At 46.4% G+C, this 19,987-nt stretch overlaps 1 protein-coding gene across 1 annotated transcript in view; it reads left to right on the top strand.

The window, feature by feature from the left end:
- The window catches only part of SLC13A2 (solute carrier family 13 member 2), a 739,631-nt gene that overhangs the window by 608,444 nt on the left and 111,200 nt on the right, over positions 1-19,987 (top strand). The window contains exon 9 of the mRNA XM_069615341.1: positions 10,092-10,213. Within this exon, the coding sequence (XP_069471442.1) occupies positions 10,092-10,213 (122 nt within the window). The remainder of the gene's footprint in view (positions 1-10,091; positions 10,214-19,987) is intronic.

Here is a 19,987-nt window from a genome sequence, read left to right as displayed (position 1 = left end):
AGACCAGAATAGACAACATGGAGAAGTAAGTGGAGCAGCTCCTGATGGAGATCCTAGACAGCCCACCTCTGTCCAGAATGTATATGGTGAAGCGTGCCCATAGATCCTTGGCAGCGAGGCCCCCTCCCGGGGCACCAGAGAGGCCCATCATAGCCAGAATCTTCTGTTACAGGGACAGGGACACCATATTGCACGCAGCAAGAAAGAACTGAAATGGGGCCCCTCAACAATCAGGCTCTTTCCGGATTTCATCCCCATGGTGCAAGAACAGTGTAAGAAGTTCCAGGCCGTGAAAAAAACCTTACAGACGAAGAACATCAAGTACTTGATGATGTATCCGGCCAAGCTATGTATACAACACAACGGCACAACACTGTTTTTTACCTCCCCTGAATCTGCGGTTTGAGCTGAACATCCCAGATCCTGGGGGTTCACCAGGACATACACCATGAGACCACCGCCATATCCTTTTATAACGATACTTAATCACTAAGTTACTATAATGTTACTTAACCAATCTCCTCCGGGCGCTGACGGAGGGCTGGGGCCTTTAAATAATGGTAGTCGCCATATGGAGTGCAGAGGCCGCCCTCAGTTCCCCGATTCCCGCTTCAGTAGCAGCCTGTTGTTATTTGTTGATGTTGGGTGTTATGAGGGGGGGAGAAGCCGGTAGGTTATAGTTACTGGTGCAGGAGGGTTGGAAGGGGAAGGGATAAGGAGGGAACAGGGAAGTTTTGGTAGCGGCTGGTGATAGTTCTCAGCGCCTACGCCCAAAGACACACACATGCATGCCTCAACACAGGTTCATACATATATGGGATAAGGTTAGGCTGGAAACTATTCAATTTGCAATAGAGAAATGACTCAGTTATGACTGGGAGGGGAGGTAACCCGCTGTCAATAATGTCCTGGAACATAAGGGGTCTCACTGGGCAAAAAAAGATACAGTTAATTGCAAATCATTGCAAAAGCCATAGCATCAACGTCCTTTGTTTATAGGAAGCACACTTGGCCCGCGGCACTCCCATCTCTGGCATGCCGGGCTGGGGGATTCACAGATATGGATTGTCATATACTACACATTCAAGAGGGGTCGCAATCTACCTACACACATCCCTCGATTATAGACTACACAAACTGGTCTGTGATGAAGAACTAAGATACATAATGTTGGCCGGGGAGATCCGGGGGATTAATCTGCTACTGATTAATGTCTATGCACTGAACACAGACTCCCCGGAATACTTCCACGCCTGTGCCAAACACATACAGACATTCCCGGGTTATGATACAATCTCGGTAGGAAATTTCAACATGGCCCTCACGTTAGAATACTATAGATACTCCACCACGCAATTTACAGCAACCCCTCGCAGCACAGGCCTGGTCACTCATAGCACAACAACACGATCTGCATGATATATGGAGAGAACAACATTCAGAGGAGAGAGAATACACGTACTACTCCAGCATTCACGGGAGCTCATCCCGTATAGGCTACGTAATGGCCACTACCCCGATGGCAAAGAATGTGACAGAAGCAATCATTCTGCTGCACACTTTATCTGACCATTCCCCAGTCCTGGTACGAGTACCCGGTCTACTAAACCCCCCTAGACAGGCACATTAGAGGTTCAGATCCTCTGCGTTGGAAGATGTAGCATTCAGAAGTGAGATAGAACAAGACATCTGGACATATTTTGAAGTCAATACTAACTCAGGGCCCGACCCGGACATAGTCTGGGAGCCTTCAAAGTGTATGTGAGAGGCTGTTGCATTTCTAGAGAGGGTGGGGTGCTGAAAGCCATAAGAAGGCCCATAATGAAAACTGAGGGTTCCATCAAAAACTCAGAGAACCAAAAAGGTTGCCAAGACTCAGAGGAAATCAGGGAGGCTCTTGGGAAATTGAGAGAGGAACTCCGCCAATTATCGTGCAAAGAGGACAAGTGTATAGGGGACCCAATAACAGCCGCCAGATCCGGAGAGGGAGACCGGCCAAGCAAAACACTTGCCTGGGCCATAAAACAAGAAAAACCCATGACACCCATTACGTCAATAGAGGACTCAGGGGGACATCTAGTCCGAGACCTAGCAGGAATGAACTCGGTATTCAGAGAATACTACAAACAGCTGAATTATTCCCATGTCACAGCAGGATATGATGCCCTGATAAACTATTTAGACGAGGTGGCCCTGGGATGGCTGGAATCTGAAATGGGGGGGAGGAGGGGGTACTAAATAACCCGATAACGATAGAAGAGATCCGTAAAGTGATACTAGCCCTCCGAAACGGAAAAGCACCTGGGAATGACGGCTTAACCGCTAGAATTCTACAAGGCATATGTCGATATACTCCTTCCCAACCTACAGGCCATGTCTGAAAACGCTCTAGCATGCAAAACCTTCCCGGAATCCACAAGAACGGCACTGATAACAGTCGACGCTTTTCTGTGAAAGATATCTGGTCAAATTTGGCATCAGATACACAACGACACCTGATATTATGGACTGGGTCACTGCCTAAGTGATAACTGAAAATATTTGGTTTAACAATATTTCCAATGCTTATTGATGTACTAAACACTTGGGTGTTTTTATATTTGAATGTCTTAATGATTCCTGTATGTGGTTATGATTGAGGGTATGAATTGACTGTTCTTTTATCGATTTTTATGATATTAGGATGAATTTTCCTTGTGATGAGTTTACTGAATAAAATTTGATATGTATTGAAACTTAGTTAGTGTCATCCCATTCTACTGATCCAATTTTGGATATTTGTATAGTATACCTGAAGGATCAGGGACTTGAGTGCTGGTCTACCCCTTTATTTACCCACTGATAACAGTCCTACTTAAACCAGAGAAGGACCTGCAGAAATGCACATCATATAGACCGCTGTCACTGATTAATATTGATAATAAAATCCTTGCGAAACTGTTAGCAGAGAGACTACTACCATATATGGAGGCGCTGGTCCTCCCCGACCAGGCCGGCTTTATCCCAAACTGGTCCACACAACACAACTTAAGATGAGTGTTCGAACTCATGCACAATGTAGACCCGGAAATCCCCATAACGATAGCCGCCCTGGATGGCGAAAACCCCTTTGGCCATTCCTATTTGAAGTATTACACCGCTCGGGTTGAAATATATACAATGGATTAAACTGCTATACACTGCACCTAGGGCGGCCGTATATACAAACGGGCTGGCCTAGGAGTATATCTATCCAACCAGGAGGACACGTCACCCATACTATTTGCCCTAGCGATGGAGCCATTGGCCTGCCATATCAGAGAACTGCACGCTCAACGTGATGTGCGAATACAGCAGCAGCTTAATATGGTATCATTATATGCGGACAACATCCTGCTATATGTGAAACACCCTAAATTGAACCTCCCCCGCATGATGCAGGACATCAGTACATTCGGGGAACTCTCGGGGCTCCGTATTAACTGGAGCAAATCTGGTGGCCTCCCAGAGTAATGTCGGCCTAGAGTTTCGATGGTGCCCCCTGGGTATCCGTTACTTAGGGGAGAGGGTGACCACCGACATAGAGGGCCTGTATGCCAATAACTATCTGAAGACGTCAGAGGAACTGTGACATAAAGTAGAATCCTGGATACACCTACCCTTGTCCCAGGCAGCGCGTATCTCCCTAGACAAAATGGTCATCCTCCTTAAGTTACTCTATATTTTTAATAATGTCCCCATCTGGCCGGCACGGTCCTTCTGGGCACGAACAAAATTCCTAATGATCAGATTGGCATGGGCGGGAAAACATGCAAGAATATCCTATGATATCCTGGTAAGGCCATTCGAACAGGGCGCCCTAGAATACCCCGACATATACCTGTACTTCCTATCAGCACAGTTGCAATATGTTGCAGGTTGGGACCAATTAACCCAGGACTACCCACACACCATACTGGCCAGAGAGACAACATTCCCAGAAGACATAGTGGAGAAATTATGGGGTACATCAATACAACCACTGCAGCGGGAAGTCCAACCCACAATGGTAACATGCAGAGCCTGGGGATGAATGTCACTCCTGACCGGTACGGAAACAACCTACTCCCCGGACCTCCAGGTCTACAACATGCAAGGTATACCACTCACATTTGACGGAGGAATCTGAATACATTATCAGAGGTTAGGGGTTCAAACTCTGGGAGACCTTGTACAAGATGGGAACTTTATAACCTGGCAGTCGTTGAAATCCAGGAGAGAGTGGACCGCAGTAACACTTTTCATGTACTACAGACTTAGGGAAACACTCCAAACTAGATGCCTGAATTCCCCAAGGCACCCACTACTCACCCGGTGCTACAATACGCACTAAAACCCCTGACATCCCGGAAATTGGTATCCACTATATGCAAACTAGCTAGAAGTAGGAAGGAGGCCCCAGACCAAAAGTTCAAAACCACCTGGGAGGGGAGAGCTCGGTGAGACATTTAGCGATGAACAGTGGAAACTCATTTGCCTCCAAACTCGCAAACTGTCCATAAATAACAGATATAGACTGACACACTATAAATACCTTCACCAAGTTTATTACTCCCCAGATAAACTACACAGAATTTACCCAGACAGATCATCCAGGTGCAGAAGGTGCGAAGCGGACAGTGCAACTTTCTACCACTTAGCCTGGGCCTGCCCACGAATGCACCCTTTTTGGGGGAAAGTGGAGGAGGTTATGTCCAAAATACTAATGTCCAAATGGAATTCTCACCCGCAGGCTGGCTCCTAGTGATGATAGAAGGGGGCTCCCGATGGGAGAGGAAACTACTGGGAATGGCATCTATAACTGCACGCCACCTTATCGCCTCCAACTGGGGGAGGAGCTCACCCCCGATGTTCACTAGATGGGTGGAACTCATGCATATGTGTGAACAGTGAGAATCCTGCTATGCTCTATCGCTACCTGACAGCAGTCGTCCGGTGGACTACTGGCCGCTCTTCCGCCAGTACTACTCAAACAAGGGAGATGAACTTGCCGTGAGCTGGACCCAGAACGAAAAGAGGAAGGGCAGGCATGCCCACTGACTCAGTCGTTAAAGATGACCTACGGATTGCCTGGCAAGGTGTCACTGTGCAAACCAAGCGATAAGAACCAGGAAAAGAAAATGCTATGACCAGATTGCATGCCATGGTCCAGTATTTAGCTATGGACCTGTTGTTAATGGATCCAATTACAATAACTTGTGTGTCAAAGGGGGCGGGGGGGCGGACTGGCGAATGGCCTAGTTATGAAGTTGTTAAATCAGTAAGATCTGTTTGTGTTGTGAATAAGAAAATGCCAATAAAGAAGTTTTTTTTTAAAAAGATGCAGAAAGCGTATGAGATGGAACAACCAAGTGTCCAGAGACCAAGAGGAGTAATAAAACCCAGTACAATTGAATTAAATAGCATCAAATAAAAGGTCAAAATGCACAAAGTCATGGTCCCCACACACATGATTCAAGACTCAAAAACAAGGCCTATTCATTAGGCTCTAACTGAAGATAGGGATGTACCTGCACTCCCTTAAAAGTCCCAGAGAAGAGAACAGTCAGCAAGGCCAACTACAAAGAAGAAGCCTTGGCTCGGGGCTTAACTGATGAGAGATGGTAAGGCTAATTAACAAGTGGGTAGTAGTCTGACGTTCCCTGCACCTCCGTTTTGTTTTGCTCACGTGCTGCTAACGAGACAAAAGTCCAAGGTTGGGAGAGTATGCCAAACAATCATGAGGGCCTATGTGGCACTGCACTATACAATGTTGGAGAAGCCAATCTGCTGCTGTTATTCTGCTATTAATCTGTATTATACGTATTTAGAGGTAGTTCGAGGCGTGCCTACCAGATACGGGGCAGCCAATTAAGTTACTTATACCTAAACAATATATAGGTATACATGTTTCTTTAACCAATACCGCCACCTGATAGGTTTTGTATTATTTGCCATGTAGGATGTTGTCATAGCTGACATACATCGAAGTATAAAACCTTTGCATAATCGAAATATCGCTGAGAGTGTGTGAGCTGCAGTTTGTTTGTTCACCAGGTGTCCCTACTTTATTTGAGCTAATAATGAAGTAGTATTTTGCCATATTCTTTGAGTCTGTCTGGTTATTTGGGTGGTTCACTCGAGCAAAGCACACACTCTGGCTTCTTCGACACAATGATACAGTTCTATTTCCAACAACATGGCCTTCTGTGCCCAAATCTCTTTTCTCATCAAAGTCTCTTGATTCAGAGGGCCTGATGTACAAATAAATAAGATACACAGTTCTTTTCTTCATACAAGTATTCAGCTCAGGTGCTTCCCCCTGGGTCCCCCTCATCGGGGCTCAGATCCCTGTTATTTTACGATTGTGACTTTGGATCCCCCTCTTCTGGGATCAGATCCCAATGTTTACAAAGTTCAGAGAATATTTCTTTTTCTCGGGTGACTCAAGGTTCACATCGGGTCCCCCTCAGCCAGGCTCAGATCGTTCCCCTTTTCAATTAGTCTCCCTCAGCCGGGCTCGGACCAATTGTAGTTCACCTTGGTTTATCGAAGGCTTGACCCGTTGCAGGACCACTTCGATACAAACATCCATTTTACAATACAATACAATACAGTCGCCATTTAGTTGGATGCCTAACGGAGACCTTCGAATGGGCACACACGTGGCTCTGGACCACTCTGTATATGGTATCTCAAATGGCCTCCCAAAGTTAATTCACTCCTTTGATTTCCAATTACATTCGCGTCCCTCATCACATGCATTTCATACACTGTACTCTTTGCATTCCTTCATACAATGTTGCCGCTTGCAACCTTGGTTCAAACACAAGCTGGTTCGGTATCAGTCTCTCCAACTCACTGGCTGTGCTGTCTTTACTGGTGCTGCTTTGTTGTAGGAGCCAACGACCATACCACAGTGGCAATCGCTCCTCCATGCCTTGGTTATCAACACAGGAGAGCCCCGGGTACCTTCGATGCACAATGTAGGTTTGTTCAGCTTTAGTTCTTGGTTTTAGGCTTCTTACTTTCCAAGGTTCATGAAAGTAATGGTCTTTAAAGGTCAAGGGCACTTCCCTCCTTGTAACCCTCTCTGGTCTCGCCGTCTTTCTCCTTGTATTAAACTGCCGTCTTGGAACTGCTGTTTCCTCGTATGCTTTTCCTCGCTCCAAGTGTGCTTTCGTTCTCCGCCTTTTATTCATGTGGGGAAGTGTGATGGAAATCCACTGTGTGTAATGATCAGTAATTGCCTGACCATTGTATTGGTACATGTCAGGTATACGGCTCTAGTGTTAGTCCATTGTCGCTCACGGTGAACTGTCTGTGAGAAAGTGTTTGTATCGGGAAAGGTGGGGTGGGGGGGTTGAGTTCCTAGGATGGGGAAAAGGTGTTACAGGGAAGGGGATACCGCGTCTCACCATCCGGTGCCCCACTCCCACTCCCTGAAGACCCCTCATCCAGGTGATCCTCCCGCACTGGTCCACCCCCAAGAACTGGATCCAATAGCGATGCCCGTGTTCTGGCCAGCTGGATGACAGATTCCCGGGGACTAGCGCGGGTAAGAAACCTTCAGATTTCTCACATACCCTTCCCCTATGCAAGGTGGATATGACTGGTCTTTGTCCAGGTTCTTCATTGTTAAGACCTAGGAAAGAACAAGGATGAGATATATCCGGGGACTCTTGCATATTCCACTGATTTTGTTGTTGTTGACTGTATTGGTAGAGGAGAAGTGATTTTATCGATCTCTCGAAACAAACTGGTCTCTAGGATTTGACTCTAGTTTTATGGGTTCTTAATATCTTGTGGGGGTTCCTGGGATTCTGTCTTTTCCAGTCCCATATTGAAGAGTGTTGAGGATAGTAATTAGAGTGCCAGCAGTCCTGGGGTGAAAGCTCTCTATGTGGAGGTATCCTACAAAACATTGTTATGGGGCATGGGCAGACAAATGGTGCTTCAATATGTGAACCTGTTTATGCCAGTCCTTTAGGAAGATTACCAACAACAATTTTAGAAAAAACAAACATACTGACGATGCATCAATGACATTTTTATGATTTATAGAGAAGGTGAATATTCTCTTAAACAATTGCATGACTCGATCCATTACTTCAATACCACATTAAATTCCCCTTGGACTATTCCAAGATAAGCAAACACTTTCTGGATACCACTATTTCTGTGGTAAGGAATGGCCTTATGGAAACAGCTGTATACAAGAACCTCTTTTATTAAGTACTTGCACAGCACAAGTTTCCATCCAAATGACACAGCAAGATCTGTTATTTACAGACAGGCTATTGGGTACCAACACATATGCTTCAACACGAGGAAAAGGGACCAGCAACTCGCCACACTTCCCACATACTTTCTTCAAAAGGGATTCTCAGCCAGACAGATTGACAGGGAGTTTAATCGTTCATCGAAAATTCCAAGAGAGAACCTGCTACAATACAGAGAAAGAAGAACTACAGAACGAATACTTCCAGTTGTCACCTATCACCCACAACTACAAATGAACAGAATTGTTGAGGACCTACAACTAATATTCAACAGGGACGAAACACTAAAGGACATTTCCATTGAACCACCCCCTTAATTCAATATGAACAACCAAAAATGTATCACAGTGCCAGACCAGAAACACATTTCAACAACAATTCAGACCTGTAACGTAGCCGTGAAATAAAAGATGCAAAATCTACCAATGCATCTGCACTGAATCTGCGATAACAAGCCAAAAGAACCGAGCAATATAGATTCAAGGGAATTAGAACTGTAAATGTTCCAACAGTGTGTACCTCACCCAATGCAAGAAATGCCTGCTAGAAAAGTATACATATGAAATCTGCCAGGAACTGTGCAAAAGAATGAACATACACAGACGAAACATCTCAAGCCATAGAACAGAAACACTGGTAAAACACCACTTTACACAAGATAAACACACACACATACACACACTTGAGGACCTGTCAGTTTTGGTATTAAGGGGGGGATTACCAAAATACAAGACACAAGAAGCATTTGAAGTCGCTCGACCTAAAGAACAAAACTTTTAATAGAGATGTGGGTTTTATATCTCACTATGGTGAACTTTAAAACCCAAACCATCAGAAAACATACCATACAACACAGATAATGTACCCCTCAATTTCATACATGTGTTAGTAATTATTCTCTCTTGCCAAGACATAGAAGTCACTCAGCATGTAAAGTGCCTAAACAAAATGTATACCAGTGTAAAGTCCTTTTGTAAAGTTTTAAGTGTTACAACTACTGTGGTCAGTCAGCATTGTGAAAAAGCATTAAGTATCTGAACATTTTCATTTCTGGCGCAGAGGTTTTCAGCAATGCAACTGTGTACACAAAGGCTATCACAATGCTCACTCTGTCTTTATAAACCCTGCACCCCAAGACATTTTCATCATAAAAAGACATACATTTTTTTTCAAGTTAACTAGGCGACATTTTAGAAACACTTTTAACATGTGTGGGAAAGAACACAAGAATGGATTGCTTCAATTATGTAACCACAAGCATCTCTTTAAACAGTGTACCATTTCTAGCTGCTTTGTCTGTAAGCCAACAGTTCTGTGTTGCGGATTTACAATTGTTAGATAAGATTACCACAGCACTGCATTCCTTGCATGTCAGCCTTGTAAAACTCTCAGATCTCTTCCGTCCCTCAATTTTGCCTGTTACCATCTGATGAAGAAGGTCTCTGAAACTTAAAAAGCTAATGTAGTCTCCATAAAAGATATCAAAACCTGAAAGTCTGTGATAAACAAATCTGCAAGTAAAGGAGGTTGTTATACTGTATTTGATTTGGATGATATAACATTTTTAGAAGCGTAGTACTTAGGCATTATCTTGCAATAGTTAGACGTATTAAAAAGAAAACCTGGCAGATATACAATTGTTAGATAACATTGTCCCTGGCTATTGACAAGCCAATCATATGATTTCAAAGACCTCTGGGAATGTTTGTGATCTTATTTAATTATGGAGTGTCATAACATTTCTGGATAAAATGTTTCCTACCGTATTTGTACTCCTAATGACCAATCTCTATACCGCCACTACTACTGCAGGCGGTAAGAAGACGATTAGAGTGCCTCCTGCCCTGCTGAACTGGAAGACTGTAAATGAGAAGATGCCATGGGGCATTGTGATCCTGCTTGGAGGTGGCTTCGCTCTGGCTAAAGGCAGTGAGGTAATAAGGTGCGCTTCATTTTCATAACCTAAATCTGAGTGATCAATCTTCTAAATCACATGTGCCCAACCGAGTGAGTCTACCAGATCTAAATATGTGTCCCAGTACACAATCTATTCTATAAAATAACCTTCATGAAATAAATGAACTTGTCATTAAGAGCTTGTGCTGCCAGGTGATTCCTAAAAAAAGACCTCTGCTCTGTTTTCAGGAGTGATTCAATCCTTAGTGGAGACCCCAACTTTGTGTTCAAGAAAAATTTGCATTTACTTTAATATGCCTGCGCATCTTGCCAAGGCTCCTTAGCCAAGAGTGACATGTTATTAAACAAAGCCAGTACCCAATCCCAAACGTGACCAGTGTCCTATATTCAAGAGTGCCACATGCTCTGTTCTCAAGACTAACTCTAGGCTCTCAAGAGTAAGCAAAACTCCATACACAAGTGCATTCTCTGTCCTTTTCTAGAATAACTGTGGTTTGCAAAAGTGACTGATAATCTATTGCCAGGGATAGACTGGTCTTTCTTCTGAAGTGAAGTCCCAGAGTAACTATTCTCCTGTTACAAAGAGTGGTTTATTTTCAAGTTATAATGAAGGTTTCAAGAGTGTCCAATGCCCTTTTCTCAAGTGTATCCCAAGGATGCAAGAATGACAAATGTACTTTCCTCAATTGTGGTCCATGTCCTTTTCTCTAGAGTGACCCAAGGTTCAAAGAGGGGCCGATATTCCACTGCTTCTTCCCAAGGTTAAGGTTGAGCATCTTAACCCACCAAATGGTCAAATCCAGTCCGGTTCTCAGACTCGATGAACTAATATGCAAATGAGCTTCATTAAAACTCCTCATATGTAAATGTTCCTTATGCATATGCATTGTGGCTATCTTGAAACCCTGACTGGATTTACTATTCAATGAAGCTAAGCTGGACCTTGCTCAAGAATGATCCATGCTTTTAAGAATAGATCAGTATTCCGTTTCAAAGTGTAGTCCATTCACTTTATTAAGAGTGACGTATGGTTGAGACCAAAAATTAGGGTAGTAAGTAGGTAATGTTCTACCAGATCTGGATGACATCCAAAAAGGACCCTGTAGATTGGTCCTTGCTAAGTCTCTAGTTCAATGCTTTCTGAAACTGCAAACTTTTAAGTTAGACTGTGCCAACTCTCCCCTCTGCCCGATACGCATTTTATTTATTGGACATTTGTATGGCGCCTATACACAAGTGTTTCCAGGCACCACAAGACATGAAGGGACAAGGGACAAGGGAATCGTGAGCATAGAGGAATCAAAAACAAGAAACGGTTATATTGGTCTTATGACAATCCTGACAATCCTACCGTGCAAGTGCTTGAGAAGGTTGGTAAGTGCAGGGGTGAGGTCGGTAGCTGAAGAAGTGCAGGAGTGGTGTGCCCCCAGGGAAGGGGGCAGGGAAGTGCAGGGGGGCTCAGAGCCAAGTGCCAGGGGAGGAGTGCTGTGGGAAGAGAGGACCAGGTTGAGCTAGTCCAGGAAGTGCTAAGTGCCAGGGGAAAAGGGGGAAAGGGATGATGAGTGCTATGGGAAGGGAGGACCAGGTTGGGCTGGTCTGGGAAAGGGAGCATGAGGGCAAGTGATGTAAAGAGGGATGCAGGGCCTGGTGGGGGTTGGTCTGGACCCTGTATGACCCTAAAGGGACAGTCCCCAGTCATAGCAGCAGAGGGGGATTTGGCATGGGAGGGGGAGAGGGAAGGAAGAGGAGAAAAGGAAAGTCTTGAGAATTTTCTGGAATTTTAGAAGGTCCGGCTCAAGTTGGAGGGGGGAAGGAAGGCCATTCCAGAGGGGGGGAACTACCCAAGGAGAGGGATCTACCTCACACTCTGTGCTTGGAGAAGTGTTTGACCTGCAGAGATGGAACCAGAGGACCGAAGACTCTGGATGGGAGGTATTTAGGGAGGGAAAGCTGAATGTACAGAGGTCCCAGGCCCCAGACGACCTTGTGGATGATGCAAAGGGTCTTGCATGTGATCCTTGCAGTCACCAGGAGCCAGTGAAGAGATTTTAGGGCAGGAGAGAGTCAGTCTCTGGGCTTGAGGCCAAGGATAAGTCTTGCAGCCCTATTCTGGATTAGTTGGAGGGGCGAATGGAGGAAAGAGACAGATTGAGCAAGAGACTGTTCCATCAGTCAAGCCTAGAGAGAACCAGGGCTCTGGAGACATTGAGCTTCTGGGGAAAGGTGAGGAAAGGAAGAATGCCCCTGAGAAGGTGGAGATAAAAGTTGTGCTTCTTGGCAAGGTCTGTGATGTGTGGAGAGAAGGAGAGAGAAGAGTCAAAGATGATTCCAAGGTTTTTTGCCTCACAGGTGGGTGAGGGGATGGGACCCAAGGAGTCAGGCCAGAGAGAGGGGGGAAACCAGGAGCAGGAGTCCCAATGAGTAGGATCTTGGTCTTACTGGCATTAAGGAAGAGATCACTGGCAGAGCACCAGGCCTGAATAGCAGTAAGGCAGTCAGTTATGAGGGAGGAGGAGGAAGAGGTAGAGGATGACAGCTTGAAAGAGAGCTGTGTGTCATCTGCATAACTCTGGAAACGAGGTGGAAAAGTGGAGATCAGGTAGGCCAGAGGGGTCAGATATATGTTGAAGAGCCATGGCAATAGAATGGAGCCCTGGGGGACTCTACAGGTAGAAAGTGTGGAGGAGAGAAAATAACCTGTTTGCACTTGGGAGGGTCTGTTTGAAAGGAGGGAGGTAAGCCATGCCAGTCCCGTGTCCGTGATGCCTAGGGTATCATAGAGACAGTTTATGAGGATGGAGTGGTTTACAGTGTCAAAGGCAGGAGAGATCGAGGAGGATCAGAACAGAGGGGGAGTTGGAATCCACGCTGGAGAATAGGTCTCCACGGGTGTTCAGGAGAACAGTTTCCTTGCCTCTGGCAGCCCTAAAACCGGACTGGTGATCGTGGAGACAGCCGGCCATTTCCGTGTGGAGGGCCAGTAGGGGGATTACCAGTTTCTACATGAGTATGCACAAGAAAGGGGTGATATAGATAGGGCGATAGTTAGCCGGGCAAGAAGGGTCAGCAGATGGCTTTTTTAGGAGAGGGTGCACCCAAGAGTGTTTGAGGGGTTGGGGGAAGGAGCCAGTGGCAAATGAGTGGTTTCAGAGGTCAATCAAGGGTCGAGTGAGAGAGGCAATGTTGTTGTTGATGGTTCTGAAGGAGCAGGGGAGAACCTGTTTATAGAAGACTTTCATAGAGCAGACGACTCGAGAGATCTCATCCGGCTCAATGGGAGTGAAAGAGGAGAGTGTGAGGGCGTTTGGGAGGAAAAGGGAGGTGAGAAGGGGGACGGGTCGATGGGGGAGTAGGAGACAGAGAGGACAGGATGTCATGATATGATAGGTTATTTATAACGCGCGTAATACCCAGAGGTTTCAAAGCGCGGATCCGGGGTTCGAACCTGTGTTGCTCCGTGTCATCTTGCTTCCATGTCGAGCACATTGCCCCTGAGCTATCCTCCCAAGTCCAATGTTTTGGAGGAGAAGTGAATGACCAGTGTAGAGCAGAAGGCCTGGGTGGGAAGAGGGGAGACTGCAGTAGGATTGTAAAGTTCCTTGCAGATTTTACAGAGTTCAGCCGTGTTAGTAGCTCGAGAGACACAGGCTTGGAGATGAGCTCTTTTCTTGAAGCAGATGGAGAGGAGTTATTGCCTTTGAAGTAGGCGGCAGGCCAGTTTGTCAGAGGATGAACTATACGCAAGCTACTTCCGCTCTGCAGCTTTGCAGTTTCAAAGCGGCCAAGTTGGAGTCATACCAAGAGTTGCATTTGGAGGCAGGCTTCATGCAGATCCTCATGACAGGGGCAAGGATGTACAGGATGTTGGAGATAGAGAGGTGGAGATTAGCAAGAACAGAGTCAGAGGGAGAATCCAATGAGGGGGGTGGAGTATGGATGAAGGAAGAGGCAAATGCAGCGGCTGACACACGCTTCATCGGTCGAATAACAGAGAAGGAGACTGGCAGTACTAGTGGAGGCACCAAGGGGCAGGGAAGGTCAAGGTGAGAAGAGAGGAGAGAGTGGCCAGACCATGAGAGAGGGGTAATCAGACGGTTAGAGAGAGGGATGTCAGTAGAAATAAGAGCATCAAGGGTGTGTCTGACCGAGTGGGTTGGGCCAGAAGGAAGGATAGAGAGGGAAACACTGTTGCAAAGGTTGTGGAAGAGGACAGTGGCCCCAATGAGAGAGTTGAGATGAATGTTGAAACCCCAAGGAAGATAAGTTTGGGGGAGGAGGCAAGAAGAGAGGGGGACAGGTTGGCCCGTTCTAAGAGGAAGAGGGAGGATGGCCCAGGGGGTCTGTAGATGGTAGCGAGAGTAACAGAGAAAGTAGGTGAGACAGGCAGCCTGCAGACTAGGCTTCCACAGGATGAGTAGGCTTGGGTGGGGCTGATGGTGGCAGGAACCCACTCAGGGAAGGCTCAGAGCTACTCCACCACCATTACGAAAGGGCCTGGGCTCGGACAGGATTTTGTAGCCATCAGGAAGAAGAGTGTAAAAAGCAGTGACTGAGCTGGCCTGGAACCACATCTCAGTGAAATCAAGGTAATTGAGGTCCAGGTCTTCAAGGAGGTGACAGATGTCAGAGGACTGTTTGATAGGAGAGCGAGAGTTGAGGGTGGCTAAGTGCAGTTGGTTGCCCCCTTTAAAAATGTTGTGGGGGGGCACAGGGGTCAGGGGCCACCAGTGGGGGGTGTTGGAGGCGGATGAGGGAAGGAGGGGTGGAAGGAGAAGGAGAGAAGTTGAAGACAGAAGGAAGAAGCCTGTCAAGAAGAAAGAGGTTGGCTGAGAGCCCTGGGCCATGATAGTGCCATTATGATAGACATTAATGGTGCATTTGGAAGATGCGAAGTGCGCCAAGAGCACTTCCCATCTGGTGCCGCCAGTAATGGGAGAGGAGGAGAAAGGGGCGAGGACAAAGACCATATGGGGGAGGTCTATAGGTTAGAAGAAGGAACGACAAAGAGAATGTCAGTGATAGTTTGCCTAGAGGAGACAGTGATGTACATGTCCGCAATGGGCACACCAGGGTTGGAAACCAGAAATGCCTTTTTTAGTTTCTTCCTACCAAAGTTAGTCGGAAAGGGGGGTATGAGATGGAGAAGCAGTTAAAAAAAAAAGGGAGATGGAGGGAGTTATGGGATGAGAGAAAAGGGAGGAGGGGGTGTGGAGGGAGCCAGAGGATACCAGGTGAGAGGGTAAGCACTCTGCAACAGTAGAATCACACCAGGCGGCCAAGCAGACAGATCTTTGAGTACGTTGGAAATTACCAGAAATACAGATCAGTTAACAAATTGGTAGCACACCTAAAAATTTGATTTAGCAAAAAAGCACTAGAAACACTACAAAATGGTGTTGGATGCACAATTAGATGCGCACCTAAATTCGAATTTAGCCAACAGCACTGGAAACAAGTACAGAAGGTGGTGCATGCACAATTAGATGCACACCTAAATTTGATTTTAGCCAACAGCACTAGAAACAGTACTGAATGGTGGTGGATGCACAATGGCATGCACACCTAAACTCGATTTTAGCCAACAGCACTAGAAACTGTACACAATGGTGGTGGATGCACAATTAGATGCACACCTAAATTCGATTTTAGCCAACAGCACTAGAAGCAGTACGAAATGGTTGTGGATTCACAATGGAATGTGCACCTAAATTCTATTTTAGCCAACAGCACTAGAAACAGTATACAATGGTGATGGATGCACAATTACAAGCACACCTAACTTCGACTTTAGCCAACAGCACTAGGAACAGTAGAAAATGGTTGTGGATGCACAATGGAATGGAGATCTAAAATCGATTTTAGCCAACAACACTGGGAACAAGTACAACATGGTGGTGGATGCACAGTTAAAGGGAACAGAGAATTGAAGAGTGTAAAACTCACGATTATCCCCCCAGTCCCTGAGGGGCGGGAAAGGGCAAAGATTGTTGTGCCACCGGTCCAGGCATCAGAACCCAGAACACAGTCCCCCACAAACCCTCACTTATATGCTCGCATGCTCCTGTGGGCTCCTTCTCAACACTTCTGTACATCGCAATGCGGCCTCTAATCTGGGTGACCTCTCTGAGGCATCACGTAGTGAAATTCCAGTGTTCCTCTGGCTCCAGTTCTCACCCGCATGCGGGACCTCATGCCAGCTGAATGCCTACCCCCAACGTCCCTCTTGTGGAATGGCTTGTAACCGCCCCGGGCAAGCAGCTGTGATCTTGATTTCCAGCAAAGGAAAGGCTGGCTCTCTGCGCATCACTACCCGATAGGAGCCAACAACTGCTCCAGCCCCAGTCACTGTGATGCCGGTCATTGAGCACCGCTCCAGCGACGAGTCTCCCGGGTCTCCTCTGCTCCGCGCCTTTAATGTTGTCAGTGCTGGAGCGCCTCTAGTCTTCAGCCACCAGGCTCTTCTGACCTTGATCAGTGATCCGGACCCAGCTAGCGACACATGTGGATTGTCCCCAAGGCTTGCCAGCCCCGTAGCCACAGCTCCAATAACCCTGCCTCCTCTGCAGGCGCTCGCCCGGATTCTCGGTTTCACCACAGAGGGGCCCGCGCCCTCTGCTTACTGCTGCTGCATGGCGGGCCCTGCTTCAACGTCTACATCCAGAACTCTGCGGCAGGCTGGAGCTGAGCCTTCACACTTCTCAGGGGGTAAACTCTGGATATTTTAACCTGCAAATACAGCAGGGCAGTGAATCATAAAGGAATACCTCGATACATGAATTATCATTGTGATGTCAGAATAGGATTTCCTTCTCGTTGTCCTAAGAGAAGAACAAGTTACTTACCCAATGTAACGTTCTTTTGATTGGATGTTCCTCCCACGTATTCCTAATCTTATGATATTATATCTCTCCAGTTTTGCTGCTTTGGAAAAATAATTCTCGACAGAGGGCGCTGTATGCAGTGTCGTCGCGTCGATGTCCCTCGAGGGCCTCTGTCCATCATTAATATCAGCATAAATAGTGCATGCATTACCCATTGGCTTCAGTTCTGTTTTTCCTTTCCCCTTCTTAGAGGAATTAACCAGGCGTACCCAAGAACGTAGACTCTCAGAAAGCATAGTGTAATACACGTAAATTGTACAGCGTCGTAGGCTAGTATGGGCGATGAGGAATACGTGGGAGGAACATCCAGTCGAAAGAACGTTACCAGGGGTAAGTAACTTGTTCCTCAAATGGATTGTGTCCTCCCACGTATTCCTCATCTTATGATAGACTTCCAAAGCAGTAACAATTTGGAGGTGGCACGATCAATCAATTTAATCATGGAGGACGGCTTTAGTAAAAAGTCTTCCCTGACTGGAGGAAGAATCCAGGCATTAGTTTTTGACAAATGTATGAATGGACGACCAAGTGGCCGCTGAACAGGTGTCATTTATTGGGACACCCCTTTGAAGAGCCGCAGAGATTGCCATGCCCCTTGTGGAATTAGCTCTTAGGCATTCTGGCGGATCCTTACCCGCATGGCCTGGATAATCCATATGAATATTGTTTGTTTGGTGACTGCCAGGGCCAATTTGGGGCCTGTATACCCAATGGAAAGTTGTTCAACCTGTGAAATGTAGCCATTCTTGAAATGTAAAAACTTAGAGACCTTTTCGGGTCCAATCTATGTAATCTCTCCTCTTCTTTACCTGAATGAGGAGGAAGATAGAAAGTTGGCAACGTTACCTTTTGCGACAAATGGAAGTCGGAGACTACCTTCGGTAGAAAAGATGGTTTTAGCCTGAGGATGACTTTATCTTTATAGAAAGTAGTATGAGGAACCTTGCAAAAAAGAGCCTGCAACTCACTTACCCTGCGGGCTGATGTAATTGTGATAAGGAAGACCGTTTTCAATGCCAAGAGCCTTAAAGGGCATGAATGTAAAGGCTCAAACGGGATACATGTCAAGAATGTTAATACACGGTTTAGGTCCCAAACAGGTACATTAAATGGAACTGGAAGGTATACATAGGTAAGTCCCTTTTAGAAATTGTAAAACCAAGGGGATTTAAAAATAGGAATCCTCTTCTGAGGAGCGCTTAAAAATGGAAGGCGCTGCCAAGTATCCATTTATGGTTCCAATCTAGAGCCCCAGATTGGCTATGTGTAATAGAAAAGAAAGCACCATATGTGTGTCACATTGGAAAGGATCCACATTCTTATCCTTGCACCAGTTACTGAACTTGTTCTAACGGCAATGGTACAATGATTTAGTTGCTGACCTTCTGGCTGAAGGCAACATCTCCATTACGTCATCCGGGAGGTCCCACTCCTTGTATCTAAGCCTTTCAGAAACCATGTGTGAAGGCTGAGTGTCTTGACCTCTGGATGGAGAACCCAACCTTCCTCTTGCGAGAGAAGATCCTCTCTTTGTGGAAGATGTATTGGAGGGCAGATGGACAAGTCCAGAATGTCTGGGTACCACATTCTCCTGACCCAATCCGGGGAAATTAGGATCATTGTTTTTACCAAATTTTTTCAACCTCCCTATTACATGAGGAATGACAGGGACTGGAGAAACACATACAGGAGTGGAAACTCCCAGTCCACCATGAACGCGTCTCCTAGAGCTCCTCTTGGGGGAAATTCCCTGGAGCAATGCTGTTCGCACTTCCGCTTGAGACTAGTCGCAAACAGATCCACTTGAGGGGTTCCCCAAAGGGTGGAGATCTGTTGAAAGACTTCCTGAGCTAGTTCCCACTCGTGGGAGACTGTGCTCTGCCTGCTCAGAGTGTCTGCCACTGTGTTCTTCTCTCCGGCGTAGGTGACCTGCCGATGGAGAGATTCCTTCTTGTATTGCCCAGAACCAGAGCTGCATTGCCTATCTGTATGGTGTTAGTGACCCTACACCCCCTCTCTTGCTGAGGTAGCACATGGCCACTGTGTTGTCCTTCATTATCAGGACATTCTTTCCCTGTACAGAGGGCAGGAAGGCCTTCCATGCTATTCTGATTGCCCTCAGCTCCAAAAGGTTGATGTGTAGTTTGGACTCCGATGAAGACCAAGGACCGCTGATTGTCAGTTTGTTGGTGTGGATGGGCTTCCCACCCTCTGAGTGCGGCATCCATCACTACCGTTATCCCCGGCTACGGTTGCCAAAAAGATTCTCCCTTGTGAATGTTGTCTTTGCAAGCCCACCATAGACGGTCCTGAGCAACCCTGCTTGGAACTTGCTGTTGGTCTGACATATTCCGTGAGAATTGGGACCAATGAGTCCTGAGAGCCCAATGAAGGGATCTCATTCTCAATCCGGTCTCCGGCCCAGAAAAATGCAGGATGCCATGAGACCGAGCAACCTCAGAAAATCGAAGGCCAGTAGATGCTGGGCATTCTGGAATTTTGTTACCATCTTCTGAATGTGTTGAGCTCTCACCTCGGGAGATGAGGATTTCCCAGAGGAAGTATCCAGGACTGCTCCAATGAATTGTAGTCTTTGGAATAGTATCATATGGGACTTTGTGTAATTGAGGTAGAAGCCCAGTTTGTGATGGGAGTGGCAGGCGATACAGCGATGTCCTGGGCTTGTTTGGGTGAACAAGTTCTGATCAGCCAATCGTCTAGTTAGGGGTAGATGTGAATCCCCCCCTCTCCTGAGACTTGCGGCCACTACGCCATTAACTTGGTGAAAACCCTCGGGCGGAGGTCAGCCCGAATGGCAGAACTCGGAATTGAAAATGAAAACTGCCAACCGGGAACCTCAGGTACTTTCTGTGCTTGAGATGAATTGGCACATGAAAGTAAGCATCCTGA

The sequence above is a fragment of the Ambystoma mexicanum genome, chromosome 9 (genome assembly GCF_040938575.1).
Source record: "Ambystoma mexicanum isolate Mex_15411 chromosome 9, UKY_AmexF1_1, whole genome shotgun sequence".
In the NCBI taxonomy this organism is placed as follows: domain Eukaryota; kingdom Metazoa; phylum Chordata; class Amphibia; order Caudata; family Ambystomatidae; genus Ambystoma; species Ambystoma mexicanum.
This window is presented reverse-complemented; position numbering and strand designations above follow the sequence as displayed.